General features: G+C 34.8%; 5 protein-coding genes across 6 annotated transcripts; all 5 read left to right on the top strand.

Moving 5' to 3' along the window:
• Positions 1-6,521: 6,521 nt before the first annotated feature.
• LOC132798862 (probable pseudouridine-5'-phosphatase) lies at positions 6,522-7,604 on the top strand. The gene is made up of 2 exons (XM_060810855.1): positions 6,522-6,741; positions 6,799-7,604. The coding sequence occupies exons 1-2, from the start codon at positions 6,621-6,623 to the stop codon at positions 7,566-7,568; spliced, it is 891 nt and encodes a 296-aa protein (XP_060666838.1). The 5' UTR covers positions 6,522-6,620; the 3' UTR covers positions 7,569-7,604.
• Positions 7,605-8,672: 1,068 nt separating this feature from the next.
• Positions 8,673-9,652, top strand: LOC132798879 (pseudouridine-5'-phosphatase-like). The gene is made up of 2 exons (XM_060810881.1): positions 8,673-8,847; positions 8,919-9,652. Exons 1-2 carry the CDS (start codon positions 8,830-8,832, stop codon positions 9,567-9,569), a joined length of 669 nt encoding a protein of 222 aa, XP_060666864.1. The 5' UTR covers positions 8,673-8,829; the 3' UTR covers positions 9,570-9,652.
• A 336-nt stretch (positions 9,653-9,988) lies between these two features.
• LOC132794890 (probable pseudouridine-5'-phosphatase) lies at positions 9,989-10,999 on the top strand. The gene is made up of 2 exons (XM_060805181.1): positions 9,989-10,168; positions 10,232-10,999. The coding sequence occupies exons 1-2, from the start codon at positions 10,096-10,098 to the stop codon at positions 10,879-10,881; spliced, it is 723 nt and encodes a 240-aa protein (XP_060661164.1). The 5' UTR covers positions 9,989-10,095; the 3' UTR covers positions 10,882-10,999.
• Positions 11,000-16,441: 5,442 nt separating this feature from the next.
• Positions 16,442-17,478, top strand: LOC132798329 (fibrinogen-like protein 1). Its single transcript, XM_060810141.1, has 2 exons — positions 16,442-17,156; positions 17,214-17,478. The coding sequence occupies exons 1-2, from the start codon at positions 16,513-16,515 to the stop codon at positions 17,308-17,310; spliced, it is 741 nt and encodes a 246-aa protein (XP_060666124.1). The 5' UTR covers positions 16,442-16,512; the 3' UTR covers positions 17,311-17,478.
• Positions 17,479-17,777: 299 nt separating this feature from the next.
• Positions 17,778-20,327, top strand: LOC132792339 (uncharacterized). Of its 2 annotated transcripts, XM_060801653.1 has the most exons (10): positions 17,820-18,662; positions 18,732-18,857; positions 18,913-18,987; positions 19,043-19,105; positions 19,168-19,272; positions 19,401-19,472; positions 19,530-19,616; positions 19,675-19,779; positions 19,844-20,023; positions 20,114-20,327. In XM_060801653.1, exons 1-10 carry the CDS (start codon positions 18,071-18,073, stop codon positions 20,242-20,244), a joined length of 1,536 nt encoding a protein of 511 aa, XP_060657636.1. In that variant the 5' UTR covers positions 17,820-18,070; the 3' UTR covers positions 20,245-20,327. The 2 variants fall into 2 exon arrangements, with proteins under 2 accessions (XP_060657645.1, XP_060657636.1); XM_060801662.1 differs by lacking the exons at positions 19,530-19,616; positions 19,675-19,779; positions 19,844-20,023; positions 20,114-20,327 and having other exon boundaries at positions 17,778-18,662; positions 19,335-19,422.
• Positions 20,328-21,151: the final 824 nt, after the last annotated feature.

Genomic DNA, 21,151 nt, shown 5'->3' with positions numbered 1-21,151 from the left:
TTTCTGTATTTTATGTTAAAGAAACTGTTGAAATATTTATAAAAATTTTAAAATAAAAGTACTTTTACTACAAATATTTTTTATATACATTATTTTAATCTTGAAAAAAAAATGTTAGCTTCGATTTCAGATGCTAAATTTAAAATATAAGTTACAATTTAAATTTACTCAACATTTTGAATACCAAATTGATGATAATCAATTTCCGTATAGGAAATTCGAGCAATTTCCATGTCACACACACACACACACACACAGAAAAAAAAGTAACCGAAACTTGTTTGAGCGGTTTCTTTTGCGGGAGCCAAACAAAATGGCAACTTTTGTAAATTACAGTCGACAGCACTGACCTCAATATTAAATTACACAACATGACTTGAATAAACATACACATACACACACACATACACTCAAATATACACACAAGTTGGGCAAAAAGAAAACAATTGCAAGTGCCATAGATACGAGCGTAATTGCATTTTATTTTGTTGCATTTGGTCAGGCAAAAAGCTAGAAAGCCAAAGTCAACCAACCAACCAGACAAACAAACACAACAAAATACACACTCACATACACTCACGCATGGCATATATTCATATGCTTTTTTGCAGCTATTATTATTCTTATTATTATTATTGCTTTTATTTTTGTTGTTGTTAATTTGTAACTATAAAACGCAACAAAGCCAAGCGGGTCAACATGTGTGTGTGTGTGTGTGTGTGTGTGTGTATGTATGAGGAATTGGAAGAAAGACAGCGGAGGTCAGAGGGCTGGGTTAAAGTCAACACTGCGACTAGTTTTATCAGTCAGTGGCACAAAGCGTGTGGCAACCAGCAACATATAGCAGCAGCACACACATGGCTGCAGCTGCAGCAGTCTGACAATGACAAAAAACTTAATGAAACATAAACAAGACATCGGTGGACTCCGGGCGGGGTGGAGGTGAATGGGGAGCGTAGATGGAGGGCATCAGCCAAGCAAACAATAATAAAAACCGCACAAAATAAAATAGACAACGCCAACAAAATGCAACATCAACAAGAGCAGCGGCAAAAACGAGAAAATTCTCATTTGTTGCGCAATTTAACATATAACCAAAATCAACAAGGACAATTGCTGTCGTGGAGATCGAATGGGGGACACTTTATATACTAGCGAGATACCCTGTAATTAGTATAGAAAGAAGACTCAATAAGGAAAATATTTTCTTTCTTATTTTACAAGCTTTGTTGAATTTCCTGAAGTAATGTTAGTACAATTTGCATATTTTTTTATAGCATAATATATACAATAATACTAAATACTAAAATATAATGCATATTACTGAAATACTAATATACTATTATATTTAATTATATATACTAAAATACCAAAATAATATAATCCACCATAAAAAGGAAAATACTAATATACTACAATTTTATTTTTCATCATAGATACTAAAATATTATACTGCCTCTAATAAAGTGGTAAATACTAAAATAATAATTTACTAAAATATAGTATTTAATTATAGATACTGAAACACTAAATACTAATATGACAAATAATATATTGCATTATGGATACCAAAATACTAATATTATATACTAAACTATTATATTGCATCGTAGATACTGAAATGCTATATTGGTTATACTAAAGTAAAAAAAATCTAGTACAAGTAACAAAAATATTTTCATTATTCATATGAAATCTTTCGTTTAATTAAAGTTTTCAAATTGCATATCAACCTTCATGGAATTAACAGACAATACTCTGTAACCAAATTAATGGGAAGATTTATAGTAGAAGCACAAGTCGGAAAATCGCTGTGGTATTTCCATAAAGCATGCACTGGATAATCGCACACATAAACAATAATAATCGCATGTCAGCCAGACTCTGTCAGGCAGTCGGGAGAATTCTTTGCAGTTTCCTTAACTGAGCCGGAAACTTGCATCGCTTTCGGCGTGATGAATGGAGCCAAGCGCTGTCCTCCACTTCCCACATCCCACTTCCCACTCCCTCCAACGGCAACCACAAAAACCCATCAGCCCAACAATTCGCATGGGGAGAATGAAGGAGGCTGAGCGTCAATTTTTCATTCAACATCCTCAGCCATAAGAGTCGGTCTCTGTCTTGTATGAATTTTGGGAATATCTGACTCCCTCACTTCCACTATCTTTCTCGCATTCTCTTTCTCTCTTGTGTGCCTCTTGTCGTTGACCATTGTCAGTGTCTCCTTTCAAAGCACTTGTCTTGACTTGGACTCGGACTTGGTTTCGGTTTTTGGTTCTAGTCTGTCAGCTTTGGTTTCCATTCGCTCGCTTTAAAGCATTGTCCACAATTCTCTTGTTAGTTTTTGGATTTATTTGAAATACTCTATAGAAACATTTGCCAACGGCAATGATGCACTCGATCAGAGTATAATTTTATACTATCAGCTATTGAGGTGAACAAAATAGTAGATTATTACCTAGGGTATTTCGTATTCGCATTGCTCGAATAACTTGGTATATTTTTGTTACTTTTTGGTTTGTTTTATTTGTTGCCTTTTGATAAATTGTGCGCCTTTCGTTCTGACACATGTCAGCGTTTGTCTGCCCATTGTGAAAACAATATAGAGGCATTGTTTTATTTTTACGGCTTGCGATTGTCTAGAATGAAGACCGCAAAGGTTATCGCACTTTTTCAATTTCTAGAGAATAGCAATTGCTCATGTATCTGAAGACAGGTATGACAGAAGCTCATGTCCTTTACAGGGGCAATGCAACTGTAGCGAAATATAAAAATAAGGACTAGATACATTCAAGAATTTAGAGAGAAAGCAGATTAGAACTCAATAGTAAATTGAGAATCAAATGATATAAGATTGAAGACTGACTAAATGCAAAATATGACGGAGAAGATATCAAAGATTATCGAATAATTAAATATAAATGCAATACAATTAAATACATTAAATACATTAATTTAGAAATCAAAATCTAGCTCAATAATATAATATTGAACACTAAGTAAATGGAACATAATCATTAAAATTATTTTTATATTATACTCCCGATTATTATTTAAAAATAGTCAACATCTTATTAAGAGAACTTGAAGCAGCGACAAGAAATGTAAAAATACCGAAAAAGTATTATTAAATTTATTAATTAATAGGAAACGCATTTAAATTCAATGTTTATAATAAACCACAATATTTGCCTACGTATGTATGCATTATATGTTAAGAACTGAGCTCGGTTGTTGCTCTGATGTCAGCTGTTTACTGTCGCTTCAGTGTGTTTCACTTGATTTGACAACTGTGGGTGCACTTCGACTGACTGACTGTGCTGTCCACTTGGCAAAGCGCCCGTTGTCGGACACGGGACATGGGTTTGGGAACAGGACAGGACAGGACAGGACAGTACAGTACAGAACAGGACACGGGTGCACATGTGCTGTCAGTCAGCCGCTGGCTGCTCTGATGTCCCCATGTCGCATTTTGTGTCAGTGTCAGTTTATGCGCCTGACAGCGTCAACAATTTTATTTACTTAATTTGGCTTTAGTTTGTCATTTATTTACTTGTTTGCCTGAAACAGCCTAGCGCAGCACTCTACTTGCAACCATCAGCCCATCAGCCATCTCGCTCTGCTGCATGTTATCTCCATCTCATGGGTGGCACGCTTCCTATATAAGTACTATAACTGTATATATGACTGTGTGTGTGCTTGTGCGTCTCCTAATGTCTGTTGTTGTCACTTTGATGCTTGACGTTGGCCCAGTTGTTGCTGCTTGTCTTTGTTTTACTCTAATAGGCGGGTCGCTTTGATAATATCAAATTGTTTGTGGTAAAGTGAAAATGCACGGGTATTTACCACACTTTTACTCATATTTCAATCTGTTTATTTCATTTGTGTTTAAGTTAACTTTTTGACTAAATATATTTAAAAAATATGCGATTTTGGTATAATTTTGTGCATTTTAGCTGAAATAACTAAAGTAGACTTTTTTAATATATATAAAATATTCAATATATTTTCCTATGTTCTTACTTTTTCAAATTTGTATTAATAATGATACCCCTGATGTAATGTTGCTCTGCTTCCCATCCCAAAAATGTTTTATATGTTTTTCTTGGAATTTTTCATGTTTCCCATGAATTGTAGAAAAAGCTTTTGAAAATCAATTCTTTGGAAAAAATTTGCTACAATAATTAGGTAATTAGAAAATTTAAAATGCTATCATAATACTGGCTTTTTTATTTTATAAAATTTGTATAGGTTTTTAAATTTTCTTTAAGGTTATTTTTCTCAATATATTCGAAAGGGGATTTGACCTTCGACTCTTCCTATTATGTGCTTTTCGCCGGTTTGTTTTTTGGTTTAACCGTGACCGCACTTTATTGCATACGGCTGACTTTGTTGTTATTGTTGTCGTCGTTGTTTTTATCGAAACGTGCTCTTGCATTTTTTATGAAAATTTAGAGCCTGTTTGTTGATATTGTTACACTTGCGCGCACTTTAATTAAATATTTATTTCAATCATTTTGGGGCCAAATGGAAAATGCGTTCCGGTAATAACAACAGCGAGAACAACAGGAAATCACAACAGAAGTTAAAGTGAGAGTGCGATAAGGAGTGAGAGGCAGAGAGAGAGAGAGAGATTGGGGAGCAAAGAGACTGCACTAACATTTGTCATTACACATTAATAGCGCATCATTAATCTTTTCGTGAGCTGTTGGCCAAATGAATGCTGCTGCTACCAAGCAAGCAAGGGCCAAGTCCCGTTAATTAATGTATGCCATTTAGCCGGAAAATTGCAGGGGTGCACACACTCACACTCACTCGTCTCGTATATGTGTATGTGTGTCTGCATGCCCATCATAATGAGCGCCAATTTAGTGCTGTTGTGTGTGTTCATATGTGTGTGTGTGTGTCGTTGTCGCCACCGAAAACAAGCAAAGGCCAAAGCCGCAGGCCCCGCCCCTGCTACTGCCCTGATATCGGCTGAACTTCCAAGCTCTCCACTCTCTTGCTCTCTTTGTGGGTCGCTCTCTCAGCCCAGCAGGTATGCTTGATTAATGCTTTATAACAGAACACACACACACACGTACATGCATATGCACAAACAAAACATGGATGCCGCTGTCTGAATGCTGAGCCCGCAGCTGTTGCCCTTTGCTGTCCTCCCCTGCCACCTTTTGCGACCCATGCTATTTAACATTAATTTAGTGGAATGCTGCAAAGGACTACGGAAAGCTTTTCAGCGTCGTCGGCGACACATGTTAATCCTGTCGTTGATGCTACCACACAACCACTCATATTCTCACATTCACAATCACATTCACATTCATTTTGTACTCACCCCAAGGAAAAGCAGTGTATAATCGGTTTTGGGGCTGCATAGATTTTCAGCGCTTAAGCACATTTCATTCATTAAATTTGTTAAATACATATTGTTAACATCGAGACACGCACTAGTAATAATATTAATAACACTTTGATTGCAATTAAACACCAATTTAACACGCACTTTTATTTTACCGTACAATTCGAGTTAACGTGAGATTTAAACTGACTGAAAAAAGAGCTTCTTAATATCAGGTAGCATCGCAGAATATTGATGAGCGAAACAGATGGCAAAAGTTCATTTCGATTTGCATGCAACGATCATTGGTGACGTCACAATTGGCGAACGTTGCGCTAACCACTCTCTCTTTCATCTCTTTTGTACTACTATGTGAGAGATCTTTGAGCTGCTCTCTGCGTTGATTGTTGTTGTTGTTCGAGTTCGAAATTAAGTGTGCAGTTGTTGCTAGCTCATAGCTTACGCATGCTGAACTGCTCACGCCTACGCTTTGACATCACGTCTTTTCGGTACTTTAAATTCGAAAAGTGTCTTTTTCTAATCGCTCCGTTTGGAATTCAATGCTTGCTTTCGCGGTCCCACAATATTGACCGAGTCCTTTGCTTCGCTTAATTTCGAAGTACAGTATTGGGCAAGAGCACTATCCAATAATACATTTACATACTAACATATTACTATGAATGTTGGAGCTTGTATGCATGTGTACGAATATTTCATTGCTAGGTAAAGCTTGATGTGTTGAAGCTTTCTGCTTGTTTTTGACGCCTAACTTTACCAGGAATATTGGATATTGAAAATAAAATTCAAATCTGTAAAATTTAATTACATTTTAATTATTATTTTTTACTAAAACTATTATTTTGGGGCTTTTTATTTACATATGTATGTATGTATATGTTCGTACATCATTAAAAAATATTATTTCCTTATACAGATTAATAAATCTTTCCTTCATTCATTGAATTTAGATTGAAGAGAGTTATAATATTGGCAATCAGCTGAAAATTAAATATATTTTTTAAAGAAATTTGTAATTTATTATAGTTATTTATTTATCGTTATATTTAAATTTGTAATTCTTTTTTTTTTACAAATTTTTCTTGACATTTTAGTTTTGTTGTCTACCATTCAAAAAAAAAGTTGAATAAATATAAAGTATTGCATTTTGTTTATTGTATTTTAATTAACATTTTTCTGACTCTTGACAAACTGTCATTTTCAAAAATATCAATACTTAAATTCGTAAATTTTAAATTTTAACAAACATATTCGGTCATTCCTTATGGGCAATAACAAGGCACCTATTAAGGCAACGTCTCCGCGTTGCCTGCGCTGCTGTCCGTCGCCATGCTGCGGACCCTGCGTCTCCTACTGCATTTTCGACCTCGAGAGCGCCGTCTTCGGTAAGCTACAGAAGTTATTAAATATTGTAATGATATATAGTATCGCGTAATTTCTAGATACTCGACACATTTATCAACGCGCTTGCCGAGAACTGCTCGCCACCTATAATAGAACGCTGCCCGAGGCGGTTTTAATGCAATGCGGCCCAATGGAGACACCCGAAATGGCCGAATTAATATGCCGCAAATGCTCCTTGCCGATTGTTTGGGAACAGTTTCTGATGCAGCTAAATGAGCACACCTGCGAACTGATTGCGAATCCCCCACTAATGGAAGGTGTCGAGCGATTAGTGCAACATTTGCACTGCAATTGCATTGGCTTGGCTTTAATCACATCCAGCAAACGTTCGTTGTTCTGCCAAAAGATACGCGGCCATGAAGAGTTCTTTGAGTTGTTCGATCATGTGCTCTGCGCAGATGAATACAATCAACCCAAACCGCAGCCGGATTGTTATTTGCTTGCCATGGAACTGTTTTGCGAGCGTCCTCCGCCGGACTGTTGTCTGGCCTTCGATGGCACTACGAAGGGTGTTCAGGCGGCGCGAGATGCTCGACTTCAGGTGATAATGCTGCCCGATCCAGAGTTGCCTTGCTGTTATTCAGAGTTGGCCACGCAGCGTCTGGAAACTCTGAAAGATTTCGATCCCGAAGACTTTGGCATGCCATATTTAGCTCCTTTGCCAGAACCAACACCGGAACCAACGCCGCGCTCCAGTCGAGTTGAGAAGCGCGTCTTAACGTCTCAGCTGGAGGAGGAGGAGGTGCGTGACAGCACGTTAGACGAGGAGGCGCCACCACCTGAGGAGCCAGCGGAGGAAGCTGCATAAATTCATAAATTTTAAATAAATTGATTCGCAAGCAAATGCAGTATTCAATTTCCTTAAGTCAAATTCGTAATTATGGGCCGGATAAGTGGCAGTAATAAATCGTAACTAAATGGCAACATTTTATCACTCATTGTTGGCATAGTCGTATATTACACATACGCCATGTGTGTGTGTGTGTGTGTGTGTGTGTCGCTCGTCTGGCGTCAACACACAACTTTTTGCCAACTTATAATTACTTAATGTTTTAGCCAGACTGCACTTTCCTCCCTCGAACAAAGCTAACTCCAATCTCAGTGCTTCAGCCTCGTAAAAGTAAAGTGAATAAACCTTTTAACTCTTTATGTGCGTCTGCCTTGGCTGTAACTTTTCTTTTCTTTCTTTTTTTTTTTTTTGTTTTATAATCATTTTATTTTTGCTTTTTCATTTAGCCCCTGCTTCCGCTTTTGCCTAATGAACGCACGCCACAGGAAACACTCAAGGGCACAGCAAAAACTGAAATGGAAATAAATTTGAAAAAAATTTATTGAAAAAAAAATGTGTGGAATAATAACCACAGATGACACAAAGGGTTTTTTTTGTATTTTTATTTTCTCATTTCTTAACTTTATTAAAATCGATGTCTGAGGAGTTTGAAATTGGTTTTAGACATGCAAGATTCATTGAACTCCAATGGCGACAAGTTCAAATTTCGCTAATGGCTTTTAATATTTAAAATAGGTAATTTCATAGTTAATATCAAGGTATTGCTTAAATCTCAAGAGTTTGCAATTTAAAGTTTTTATTTTAAATTCGAAATATTATTACAGTAATTTAAAATTTGACCAAATTCAAGAGACCAACAAGTTGCAAATCATCTCTCTCTATTAAAATAAATATTTATTTACTATACATTACATTTATGAAAATTGCCTGTTGTTAACTTTTAAATTTCAAAAATTGCCGTTTTTATTAAAAGAAAATAATTCTTAATTTGCAAATACTTTCCATGCATAATATTTTAGTTTTTATAGATTTTTAAAAACTTTATATTTGAAATACTATTTAATAAAATACTTGCTTTATTTGATTATTGAATTTCAAGTGTCAAACATTCTCGTCTTCACTTTTCAAATGACAAAAGTATTTTAAAAAGTTCAACTGAAATTTATTTTTAAAAAATTCCAAATCCTAAGAATGTTTTAGTCGAGATTAGCAGCAGAATCAAAGATGCCCGATGCCAATACAAAATGCTTTCAGAAGGTCACCCATGTGATCTTTGACAATGATGGAACGCTCATGGGTAGAGTACCAAAAGTTGGCCAGATAACTGATAGATCTCTTTGCTATAGAAATATAAGAATATCTTTACAGATTCTGAAAAAAATCTATGGCAATGCGTTAAGGAAAGTAGTCGCTAAATATGGTCATGACTTCAATCATGATATGCAGATTAACTGCATGGGCAGAAAATCCATTTCCATTGCCGCTTTATTGATTAATATGTTCAAGCTGCCCCTAACTGAACTCGAGTTTGTGCAACAATACGAAGAAGAGGCACTCAAAATGCTGGCGAATGTGCCTCTAATGCCAGGAGTTGATGAGCTGCTGCGCCATCTCTACGATCAGCATATTCCAATGGCCATAGCCACGTCGTCGTCCAGTGAATCGTTGCGCATTAAATCGTATCCGCATCGCAATCTCTTGACTGTCATGCATCACATTGTCTGCGGCGATGATCCGCAACTGAAGCGCAGCAAACCGGCGCCAGATATTTTTCTGCTTGCCGCCTCGCGTTTTAAGCCGCAACCCAAGCCGGAGTGTTGTCTAGTCTTTGAGGATTCGCCGGCGGGCATGCGGGCAGGCTTGGCTGCTGGAATGCAGGTTGTCATGATCCCAGAGCCTCATGTGCCCAAAGAACTGAGGGAGGGGGCAACGCTTGTCTTGCCCTCGATGGAATGCTTTCAGCCAGAACTTTTTGGTCTGCCCTATATCGACTGCAGTCCTAAATTCTCGTTTGGTTAAGTGACTCTACATTTTTTTAATATTTGATAAAAATTTTGAAAAATTTATTAAGATAAATCGTGACAAATAAATACAAATTTTGTCAATTAAAAAATTATCATCGCAAATTACTAAAAAACTTTAGAATAATAATTATAATATAAATAAAAGCAGTACCAAAAATTGTAGTAGATATTTAAGAAATTCTTTTGTATGGCAAAGAACGTCTACAGCAATTTGGTATATTTGGACTTCTATGGTATATTATATTTTGAATGTAGTATTTCAACGATTATTGGATTATTTTAGTATTTTTACCTTTATTCAACATGTGTGGCACACTCGACTGTACCTTTCATTCTTGTTTTATAAATAATTTAAAAAAAAAGACAATGACCTTGATTAACGCTGCTTAAATATGTTAAACATATTTACTGATTTCTCAACTCAGTTGCCCTTCTCTTGGCAATTTTAAATACAATAGTTTTTTCTTTTATTTTTTTTTGGAAATTGTTTACATGTTGTAGGCGAAGGAATCGCAGAAAAGATGTCACCAGCTCAAGACAAATGTCTACACAAAGTGACGCACTGCATTTTTGATAATGATGGAACTTTGATGGGTAAACTACATTAGTATTTAATACTAATTTAGAAAGTAGTTAAAAAAGATATGCCTTCTATAGATACTGAGAAGCAATACGAGAAAGCCGTCTCCAACTTATTGCGACCCTATGGAGAGAAATACACTTACGACTTGAAGCTGCAATGCATGGGAATGCCAACTCCCAAGTCAACCAGATTTCTGGTTGAGAAACTCAATTTGCCCATTGATGGCGCCACATTCGAGCAAATGTTCAATGATGAAGTGCATCGTCAGATGGGGAAAGTGGAATTGATGCCTGGGGTAAAAGATCTTATACTTCATCTCCATAATCATCGTGTTCCGATGGCCATTGGCACCTCAGCACAGCGGAAAGTATTTCTTCATAAGGCGGGATCACATTGCGATCTAATGCCCGCCTTTCGTCACATTGTCTGCGGCGATGATCCCGAGCTGGTCCATGGCAAACCTGCTCCAGACATTTTTCTTTTAGCCGCATCGCGATTTAAGCCTAAGCCGAAGCCTCAGTGTTGTCTGGTCTTTGAGGATTCGCCCATTGGCAAGCAGGCTGCCTTGGCTGCGGGCATGCAGGTGGTCATGATACCTGATCCTCGTGTGCCTGAGGAGCAGACCAAGGATGCCACAATTGTCCTGCGTTCAATGGCTGACTTTGAACCGGAGCTCTTTGGTCTGCCGCCTTATGACAACTGTGATCGATTTACGTTTGGCTAGTCGAACAAAATTTTGCTCTAAATTTTATGTAAATTTTATATTAAAGGGGATATTTTATAAATTACTTAAGTTTACATACATATTTACTAAATTTATGTATGTTTTGTGGTAATAGAAATATTTTACTAAACTAATTTAATTTTACATAAATTGATTTTGAAAACTCTCATATTATATTAATTCTATCATATCGTTAATATCGAAAAAACGTGAATTCGAATTCAATTATTATTTAAAGTTAAATATAAAAATTGATTTTGTAGGGAAGAGATTATTTTATAAAGTGTCACCAGCATTTGTTTTATATGCATTCGCGTCTTGGCTTGCATGACAAAATGCCATATTTTTACCTTAACAGTATATTTCGAGTGTAGTACTTCATCGATATTGCTATTTTTGTACTTTTGTGGTATATTATCAGGTATAATTTAAGAAGAATATACTTCAAAAATACTAAAATACAATAATATAAACTGGTGTATATTTTGAGGACGGTACTTCTTCGATATGCCAAATACGATATTCGGAATATTTCAGTATTAAGAACAATACTGCACAATTTTGTTATTATTCAAAGACTGTCCCTACACCGCGATCTGAAAATACATTCTGTAGAGGAGCAGATTGGCAGACACACAAGCCGATATAACGATAGGTTGCTAACTCATAAAAGCAGACTGGCTAGGAGACTACTACCAGCTAGACCGTTGAGGCGATTGATGCGTCAAGGGTTCGCCAAAACGTTCTTCTCAGATCTTCTCAGAAACACCTTAAACTAATATGAGGTTTGGCCCAAACATAAACATTTCTTTTACCTGTGTTGTTATAGTACTATTTTGTTCTTGCTGTACTGGTTCGATACTTAAATAAAGAAGCTAATTAAAAAAAATTCAAAGACTGTAGCTTTGTTACTTGATAAATGTAAAGTTGAATATTAAGTGGACTATTTTTCGATGCGATCAATAAATATAGTAAGTATATCATTTATTTTATATTGATAACTGAAAAATATTTTATTAAAATTAAAGTCTTTTATAAAAGAATTTATAAGTAAAAATTTAATGTTTCATTTATTTTTTTTGTATCTAAACTATATTTACGTCACTAATGTGTTTTTATTATTGTTAAATATTTTAAATAGATATTTAAGGCAAGTGTGTATCAAAATATTGCATAAAAACTTTTTAATCATTTTTTACTTTTTTACATTATATCTTTCAAGACACTTTGATAGAAGTTTAATACTTCGACTGTATCATTTTCAGCTGCTTTTTATTTAACAAGGAGTTTGCCACACTCGCAAATCGGTCTTCGAATGAAGTGTTTTATACTTATTTACTACCGAAAATAACTTTTTAACCGCTCAAGTTGAGGCTCATTTATCGCTGCAAAAAGTTGATATGCTGAATGCATTCTGCTATTCATATATCATCATACTGCAATTAAGAACACTTTTCTGAAGTTCTGCGCGCAGCTTCGTTGAGAGATCACGTTAATTTGATTATGCATGCCAACTGTATAAGGTTCATTCGGGGGTTTGAGGGGGAAAATGTTGAAAAGAAAATGCTTCACATGCATTTTAATTAAACTATTTTCGACTTTAGCGACGTGCAATTTAAAATACTTTCGAAAAGTTGCAGCCAGCACTCCACTCACTGCCACAAGATGAGGCATGCAGCCTCAGTAAAAGGTGCTTGCTGCAGCTGTCAATTTAGTGGCGCGCCTCCCCAGCAAAAGCTGACGTTTTTCTTTGCCTTTGCTTAGCCTAATGCCCAAGTTGCAAGTTCTGAGTTGTGAGTTGTGCTCGGGGTTTTCCGGTCCCGGAGTTTGCAGCTCCGTTCTGACTGCCAGCTACAGCTTGTGTTGCCTCAGCTTCAGCTTCAGCTTCGACTTCGAACTGGCTGCATGTTGTTACAAAGTTGCGTAATTGATTAAGCAGTTGGCAAGACGGAGCAACGGAGCTGGCATCGTGACGGCTGCGGCAGCGACAAACTTTGTCATCGACGACGATGACGCAACGTGGCACGTGCTTCATGTTGACAGACGCTTTGAATGCGGATTAGCCACTGGCATTGACGCTCCCATGGTATCAGGATACGTTGAGCACTTAATGGAGTTGCATATGCCAAGACACATATTAGTTGAATTATCACGGAGGCTGAAAATCTTATGCGATCAAAATATTATATATTGAGGTATCGAGGTAAAGACTTTTTCAAGAATCTGAAGTTTATAAATAAGTGAAAATAATAGACGTACTCAGTATTAAAAGATGACGTTCTAAAACAAGATTAAAAATCTTGATTTTGAGAGCTTTTGGATCTTATGGAAGAATTCCAGATTGAAAAATTCCTTAAACATGAAAACAGGTTGTTGTAATCTGATAATAATACCTGTTATATTAATAACATAGCCAAGAGTCTGGAAAAGGAATTCACTCTTCTGTTATCTAATCATCCAAATGTATTAGGAAAAAAAAATAGCATTAATAAATTATGTTATGGGGTCAATATAGATTTACTTTAACCAAAATATACCTACAGATTTAGAAAAATAAAAAATAATGATAAATAAATAAAAGCTAACTTTTTCAGTTTAAAAAATCGAATAGGCAAATTAATTAACAGAAAAATATACATATAAAAATTCATAAAATATGAACATGCAGTAATTATTTTTGTATGAAATTCTAAATCCAATACAATTTTATATTTAATTATTTGCTTATCAGATTTCTTAAACTAAAAAGAAAATGGCTGTAAGGTTTATTTGTCGATATTTTCCTTTTTCCGTATATTGTATGAATCTATATCTATTTTTGAAAAATTGTATAGGAACTACGTGTTTCTTTTTCAATTTATTTTTTTATAAATAAATAAATATTGCCAAAACTAAAGTAAATGTTGCCACCTAGGTTTAATTCAATATTTTTTCACTCCTTTTGCAAATATACATACATATATCCAACCTCTGAATAGAGCTGCAATCTGTTACACCTTTAAATAATGGGAAAATGTAATAAATATTTTGTTATACCTTTTGTTTTATGCCAAAAATTGTTGGCCATCAAATAATTTGCACGTCGCTTATTTGGGGAAAAGTGTGAGACCAAACCGCAGGAGGAAAAATAGAAACAAGAGCAAAAATCAAAATGGCAAATCGCAAATAGAAAATAGAAAATGAAGAAAAATGCGAGTGGGCGACATGCTGCGTCAATAAAATGGCTTTAATTAATCGGAAGCGCTGCGTCAGCTGTTGCCACAAAGGCTTGGCAACAAATGCCACTAAGAAAGGGAAAGAGAATGTGCTATATAGGCATTTGAATGCAGCGACGAATTGAGCGCATAAATTATGCACAACCAACCATTTTGGGCCAAGCATTTATGGCCACGTTTTTTGGCCACAAACTTCCAGAGGTGGTTGGGGAGGTAGAGACATGGGTGTAACGGGCGACTGGCCAGCAACAATATGTTGTAAACGTTTAATTTGAACGCGTCTCTAATCGCTGTCCTGGCAACGTGCAACTGCCACCCAAACCTACAACCTGGTCGCTTGTAATTGCGTTCATTGAATTGTTAACTGGATTCGTTGTCTACGGCCAGCCGCAACCGCAACTTGCAACTGGAGGAGTGGAAAACGGCTGCTGTAGCGGGAAAACGGCTAAAAGCCGTTGTTATCCTTGCGGTTTGTTACAGCCCCCTTTCCCCTTGTGTCCCTTGAGTTGATTTGGGTTTGCTTTCAGTGGGGATTTAGCTCCAGTCGTCGTTTTCCTCCCAAACTCCCATAAAAATCCCGGTCAATGCACATCAAACTTTTGGCTCGCTGCTGCTGCAACTGTTTTTGGCATTTATTGGTATTGTTCGAATGTACCAATTAAAGTTCGACTAGCAGACTGGCAGACTGTCAGACGACACCATAAAATATGCTAACACGTAAAAGTTCTCCACACACAGTTCGATGTCGATTGCCACAGGACATTAATGCTTAACGGTCATTGGGCTTCTTCTCTGCACTGCAGCACAGCAATTCAAGCAAGACAGTCAGCGAATTGGCAAACGGTGCCAATAAAAGGTCATAAAACTGGAGAATAAGTCGAAGACTGGTCAGTAAAACTCTCGTCTCATTGTGCAGCTGCAATGAAAATTAAAAGTTTCAGGAGCGAAGGAAATCGGCTATTGAGGAGCTTAATAAATTGTTTTTGAGGTGACAGCGCGATTTATTTGCTCTTTTTTGATGAAATACAAATGATCAAATTATAAAAAGTAGTTTAATCTTCTTTAATAAATGAAATAACTTATGTTTTTTTTCGATTTATAAAAGAAGTTTTAATTACTCTTCTGCTATAAGAATAACAAATGGTTTTTGGATTTATTAACAAAAGATTTATTAAAAAAGTTATAAAATCGAGCCTTAATGTTTTAAAATACAAATTTTATCATTATTTGGTTTTATATTATATATCAAGATTAATAATTATTAAAATATAATATCATATTTAAAAATTGAGATATTTATTCTCTATTTTTTAGATGAACAAGTAAGAAAGTTACAGTCGAGTGTGCTCGACTGTGAGATACCCGCTACCCATTTTTAATAAGGGCAAAATATTGCGGTATTATTTTCAAAATATACCGAAAATACTAAAAATATACCAAATGGTATGTTTGGTATATCGATACAGCACACCATTCAAAATATACCATAGACGGCACAATGTCGGCCAAAGCAACTAAGAGCTCTAGTAAGTAGGCGTTTTTGCCCAGTATTTCTTTAATAACTTCCACAATTTTTATCTGATCGCTACCAAATTTTCAGGAATCATAACTACTATAGTTACTGTATGTACCAAAATACGTAACTCTAGCTTTAAAATTACGCTTGTTATTCGATTTTCGGGGGCGGAAGGAGGCGTGTCAAAAATTTGAAACAAACTTGATCTGCGTGCAAACATAACAAATGCTATCTCACATAGTCTCTGAGATCTAGGTGTTCATACGGACAGACGGACAGACACACAGACGGACAGACGGACATGGCTAGATCGTCTCGGCTGTTGACGCTGATCAAGAATATATATACTTTATAGGGTCGGAGATGCCTCCTTCTACCTGTTACATACATTTCCTGCCGGCACAAAGTTATAATACCCTTCTACCCTATGGGTAGCGGGTATAAAAATGTAATTCCACATTTCGATAATAGTATTTTATATTATTTTGGATATTCTTAATGTAAGTTAATGTGAACACATATAAGCGATGTAAGGGTGCGTATGATATTTATTCATTGTAAATATACTATAAATTATAACGTATACTAAGACTAAAGATTAAAAAAAGCATTGAGATTTAATCAAAATGTACGTTTTTAACATGTTTTCAGTGTACATTTATTTTCTAGAATAAATTTGAATTTGTTTGACGCCGGAACTTGCTGCCGCATTAACATTATTATGTGTTTTAGCATATTAAAAATTGATAGCGTCCCAACTGATAACATTTCGTTGCTTAAGCATGAGCTTAAGATATTATTTTACTTTAGCGCGGCTGCGAACTTTTTACTACTTTTAGTAGCCCTTGGTTTTAAGTAGCAAACGGATGTGAGACTTGGATTCGCTTTTAAAACTCAAATATGGAAAAGTGCCAACAATTTTACGCTTTACTCCTTATAATTGTGCAAATATGCATAGTGAGTTCACATTGGGAAGAAATTGAAAACGCGCGTGCGTTGAGACGTAAATGGAAGGAAGAACGTGATCGCACTACTCCGTCAACTCCCCTAAGAATTCTTCCAACCTCTTGTTTACATTTGTCTGCTGGTTTTCAAGAAATACAACCACAGAATAAATCGTCGAACTATGTGCTTTGTGACGATGCTGGTTGGGTGGTCATTCAGCGACGAACTAATGGAGAGGAAGATTTTAATAAAAGCTGGCAGGAATACGAGGAAGGATTTGGCACCTCTCGAGCTGACTTTTTCATTGGATTGAAGAAACTGCAACTTTTCACCAGTTCAACACGACAAGTGCTGCATATCACATTAAAATTTGATTGGGGATCAGTTGTGGCACAATATGATGATTTTGCGATTGCCAACTCAACATCGCACTACAAATTGGAATCTTTAGGAAAGTTTACCGGCAACGCATGTGATGCTTTAAGATTGAATGTCAATCAGGAATTCTCAACATACGATCAAAATCGATCTCCATCTCATCACAATTGCGCCAACATTTTCCGAAGTGGTTGGTGGTATCCAAACGATTGTGGACTGAGGTTCGTTTAATTTATCAATAAATTAAGGCAAATAATTTAATTTTTATCATTTTATAGCAATCTCAATGCTCCATTCAATGGTTTCATACGCTGGGAATACTTTGATGTCAAGTCCGTAGTCATGAAGATTCGCCCATACCCAAATGGACTTTAAAGAGTCATTTAATTTTTCATTTATCGAATTTGCAAATATTATCGAGCAAAATAATTGCATTGATATTGTATTTTTCAACTATTAAAATTATGAATTCAGAGAAGATGACGAATATACGGTTTTACTTACTGACTGTACTTGTTCTTTATTTAACTGGAAAAATATTATGCGGAATTCTGATTTAAAATTTTTTTTTACGTATACTATTTAGGATTATAAACTCGTGTTATATTAGTTCGTTAAATAAATCATCATGGGAATTTCTGCCATCATTTCAACAGTTAATTCATGTGAAAAAAGTACTTTCAAAAGAATAATACAATTTGGGCAAATAAAGTATAATTCTTTATTTGAGATAACAGCTTAAGTTTCTTTGGAATATCAATATTTTACTTACGTACGATTCGATATAAAATTCTTTATTTGAGAGAACAGCTTAAGTTTCTTTGGAATGTCAATATTTTACTTACGTACGATTCGATATAAATTTCTTTATTTGAGATAACAGCTTAAGTTTCTTTGGAATGTCAACATTTTACTCACGTACACTTCGATATAAAATTCTAATTTAAATTATTTCAACAAAATTATGAATGACTCATTTTAGAATAATCTTAATCTTTCAACGTACGACAATTTTGAGGAAATGCGTCAATAAGAACATTTGTATTTAGTATAAAAGCTACTTAGTTCAGAAGCGATTTGCAGTTCTAATCGGCATTAAGAAGTGCGCAAGCGTGTTTTTAAAAACAGAGAAAAGATGCAGACATTTTTGAAATTGTTGGCGGTATTATTTATTCTCGTGCCAAAATACACAGCGAGTAGTTCTCTGCCCAAAGAAATTCTAAATTATACTGAACTATTAGAGGATCAAATAAGAAATGTTAACCTTGATGAAGAACTAAATTCTACAAAAGCATACATCGCGCCTGTGGAAAATCAATTAAGGCAGTGTGGAGAAATGGAAGAAAAAATAATGCTCCTGGAACTTCAAATAAATGAAACCAATAAAGCTAATCAGCAACTAGACGAATATAAAAACCAAATTGAAAAGCAAGGAGCCGAAATAAAGAGCATTTCGATTAAAGATGAACTTATTGCTAGCCAAAAAGCTGAAATAGAAGATAAACTAATACTGCTGGAAATGCAAATTAATAAAACGAACAAAGCCAATGAACAAATAGAAGACTACAAAAACCAAATTCAAAAGAAAGAACGTGAAATAGAGAACTTGTCGAATAACAATGGAATTGTTGCTAGCCAAAGAGCTGAGATAGAAGATAAAACAAAGCTTCTGGAAGATTACCAATTGCAAATTGCAAAGAAAGAATTAGAAATTAAGAACTTGCAGAGTAAGATTTTATAGACTATTTCCGCACAGTTAGGGAAATTTAATAATAAATAATCATTCCACAAAATAGGTAATCTGAAAAAACCAAAAATAATATGTCCCCATGATATGGTCAAATCATATGAGGAAAACAAAATGTTAAAATCTGAGGTTCAGAATCTTAATGATAAAATTCAACAACTGGAAAATGAACAAAGTAAGTTCAGTCATACTTATAATAAACTAATTAGCCCACATACATATTTTTTCAGATGAGGAAAACAAAATGTTAAAATCTGAGGTTCAGAATCTTAATGATAAAATTCAACAACTGAAAAATGAAAAAAGTAAGCTCAGTCATATTTGTAATAAACAAATTAGTACAGTTACATATTTTTTCAGATGAATGCGAATTAACAATTAAAAACTTGGACCAACTGAATGATGAATTAGGCGACCAAGAAGGTTTATTAATTAGTAATTTAAGTTGTTAAGTTAAGTCTGATTGCAAATCTGCTCTCTTACAGAATCGTGTCAGATGGATTTGGAGTCAGAAAGGTTTGACTCCAACGAAAAGGATGTCACTATTGACGATATGAAAAAAGAAGCTGAGGCTAATCGTAAATTGTTGGGTAAGTGTTCACTTTACTTAATTAAAGAAATGGAAATAGTAACTAATAATAATAAAATTCAGTTGAGAAAGTGTTGCCTTTGGCTTATTACATTGCAGAATTTAAATAAGTTTTATTAACTTTACTAGATCAATGTCAAGAGAACAATATGAATTTGCAAAAGACAGAAGAGGAGAAGAAATCAGTCGAAGAGAAGCTAAGTATGCTAGATTGAATTTCTAATTTGAATAAACCTAATAGAAAATACTTTTTCCCAGATGAATGTCAATTAAATAATACAAATTTAGTAAAATTAAGGGATGAAAGCTTCAAAGAATATCAAAGTAATCAACAAATAATATTAGGTAAGTGAATCACTTTGAAGTGTAAAATAAATACCAATTAAAATTGTGTCAATTAAAGAATCGTGTCAGAATGATTTGGAATCGCAAAGAAATGAGTCCACTTATAAGAATGTGACTATTAAGGAACTGAATAAAGTAGTTGAGCTTAATCACAATGGATGGAGTAGGTATCTTCTTATATGTAATACATATGAAAAATCTAAGTTTTATTGCATTCCACATTCTAGCCCAATGTCAGAAGAATATGGAAGAAGTCCAAACAAAACTTTTTACTCTGGTAGTTTCTTGTGATACAAAGTATGCGAACATCAACAATTTAGTTGATACATGTAAAGAGCAATTGGAATCGCAAAGAATTGAGACCACTTATAAAAATGCGACTATTAACGAATTGAATGATGCTTTGGGTAGGTATCGTCTTTAAAAGAAATCAATTCAAGAGCAGTTATTTATGTAGCATCGACCAATTAATCAATCTATATTTATTTTTTCTTTAGATGAGTATAAAAAGAAAAATGCAGAACTCAACAATCGGCTGAGTGCCATTAAACAATGCGCTGAACAATGCAACGGAAATAATTTCTTTAAAAAAACATGGTGTAAAGCGAAATGTAAATTGCATTGTTAGCAGTTCTTACAATATCGATGTTATCTTATCTTCTGTTTAAATTCACATATAAATTCTGAATACACATTAAAAATATTTGCTAAATTTGAATCGCGTATAAATTAATTTTATTTCAATTAACAAGTGAACCAAAGGGAATATGAAAACACACATAATAAACAAACAGAATTTGACGGAAACTATTTAGGATTTCGATCCTTTCAGAAGTGGTTCACAATAAACTGTGAGAAAGCCCGTACCCATTTTAAATAAGAGCACGATAGTGCGGTATTTTTCTTAAAATATACCAAATTAATATACTCCAAAAATACTCAAATAAACTGAAGCCCATATTTGATATGTCGATGAAGTAATACATTCAAAATATATCATAAAGGTCAAAATATTATATACCGAACTCCCAGAAACCATATGTAAATACAATGGTTATTATTGTATTATATATGTATACAAAAATTTGATTCTAGCTTCGAAATTACGCCTGTTATTCGATTTTTGTCGATTTGCGTGGGTGTGCAAACATAAAAAGTGCTGACTCTATCTCTTATAGTCTTTGAGATCTACAGGTTCATACGAACAGACGGACATATAGCCAGACATACGGATCTGCCTATATCGTCTAGACTTTATAGCGTCGGAGATGCCTTCTTCTGACTGTTAAATGCATTTCCTGGAGACACAAAGATACCCTTCTACCCTATGTGTAGCGGGTATAAAAACAACAGAATAATTATATTAATTTATTAGTTATTTATCTATAATTATGTTATATGCAAAAATATATTAAATTTGTACTTGAATACAAATTTGCGAACATTTCGATAATTCAAGTGGCATTTGCGAGTTCATATACCGAATTTTTATAGTTTAATATGTGGTATGCACATTTAATATTTTGTTGAGTACT

This window comes from Drosophila nasuta, chromosome 2L (genome assembly GCF_023558535.2).
Source record: "Drosophila nasuta strain 15112-1781.00 chromosome 2L, ASM2355853v1, whole genome shotgun sequence".
Classification (NCBI taxonomy): domain Eukaryota; kingdom Metazoa; phylum Arthropoda; class Insecta; order Diptera; family Drosophilidae; genus Drosophila; species Drosophila nasuta.
This window is presented reverse-complemented; position numbering and strand designations above follow the sequence as displayed.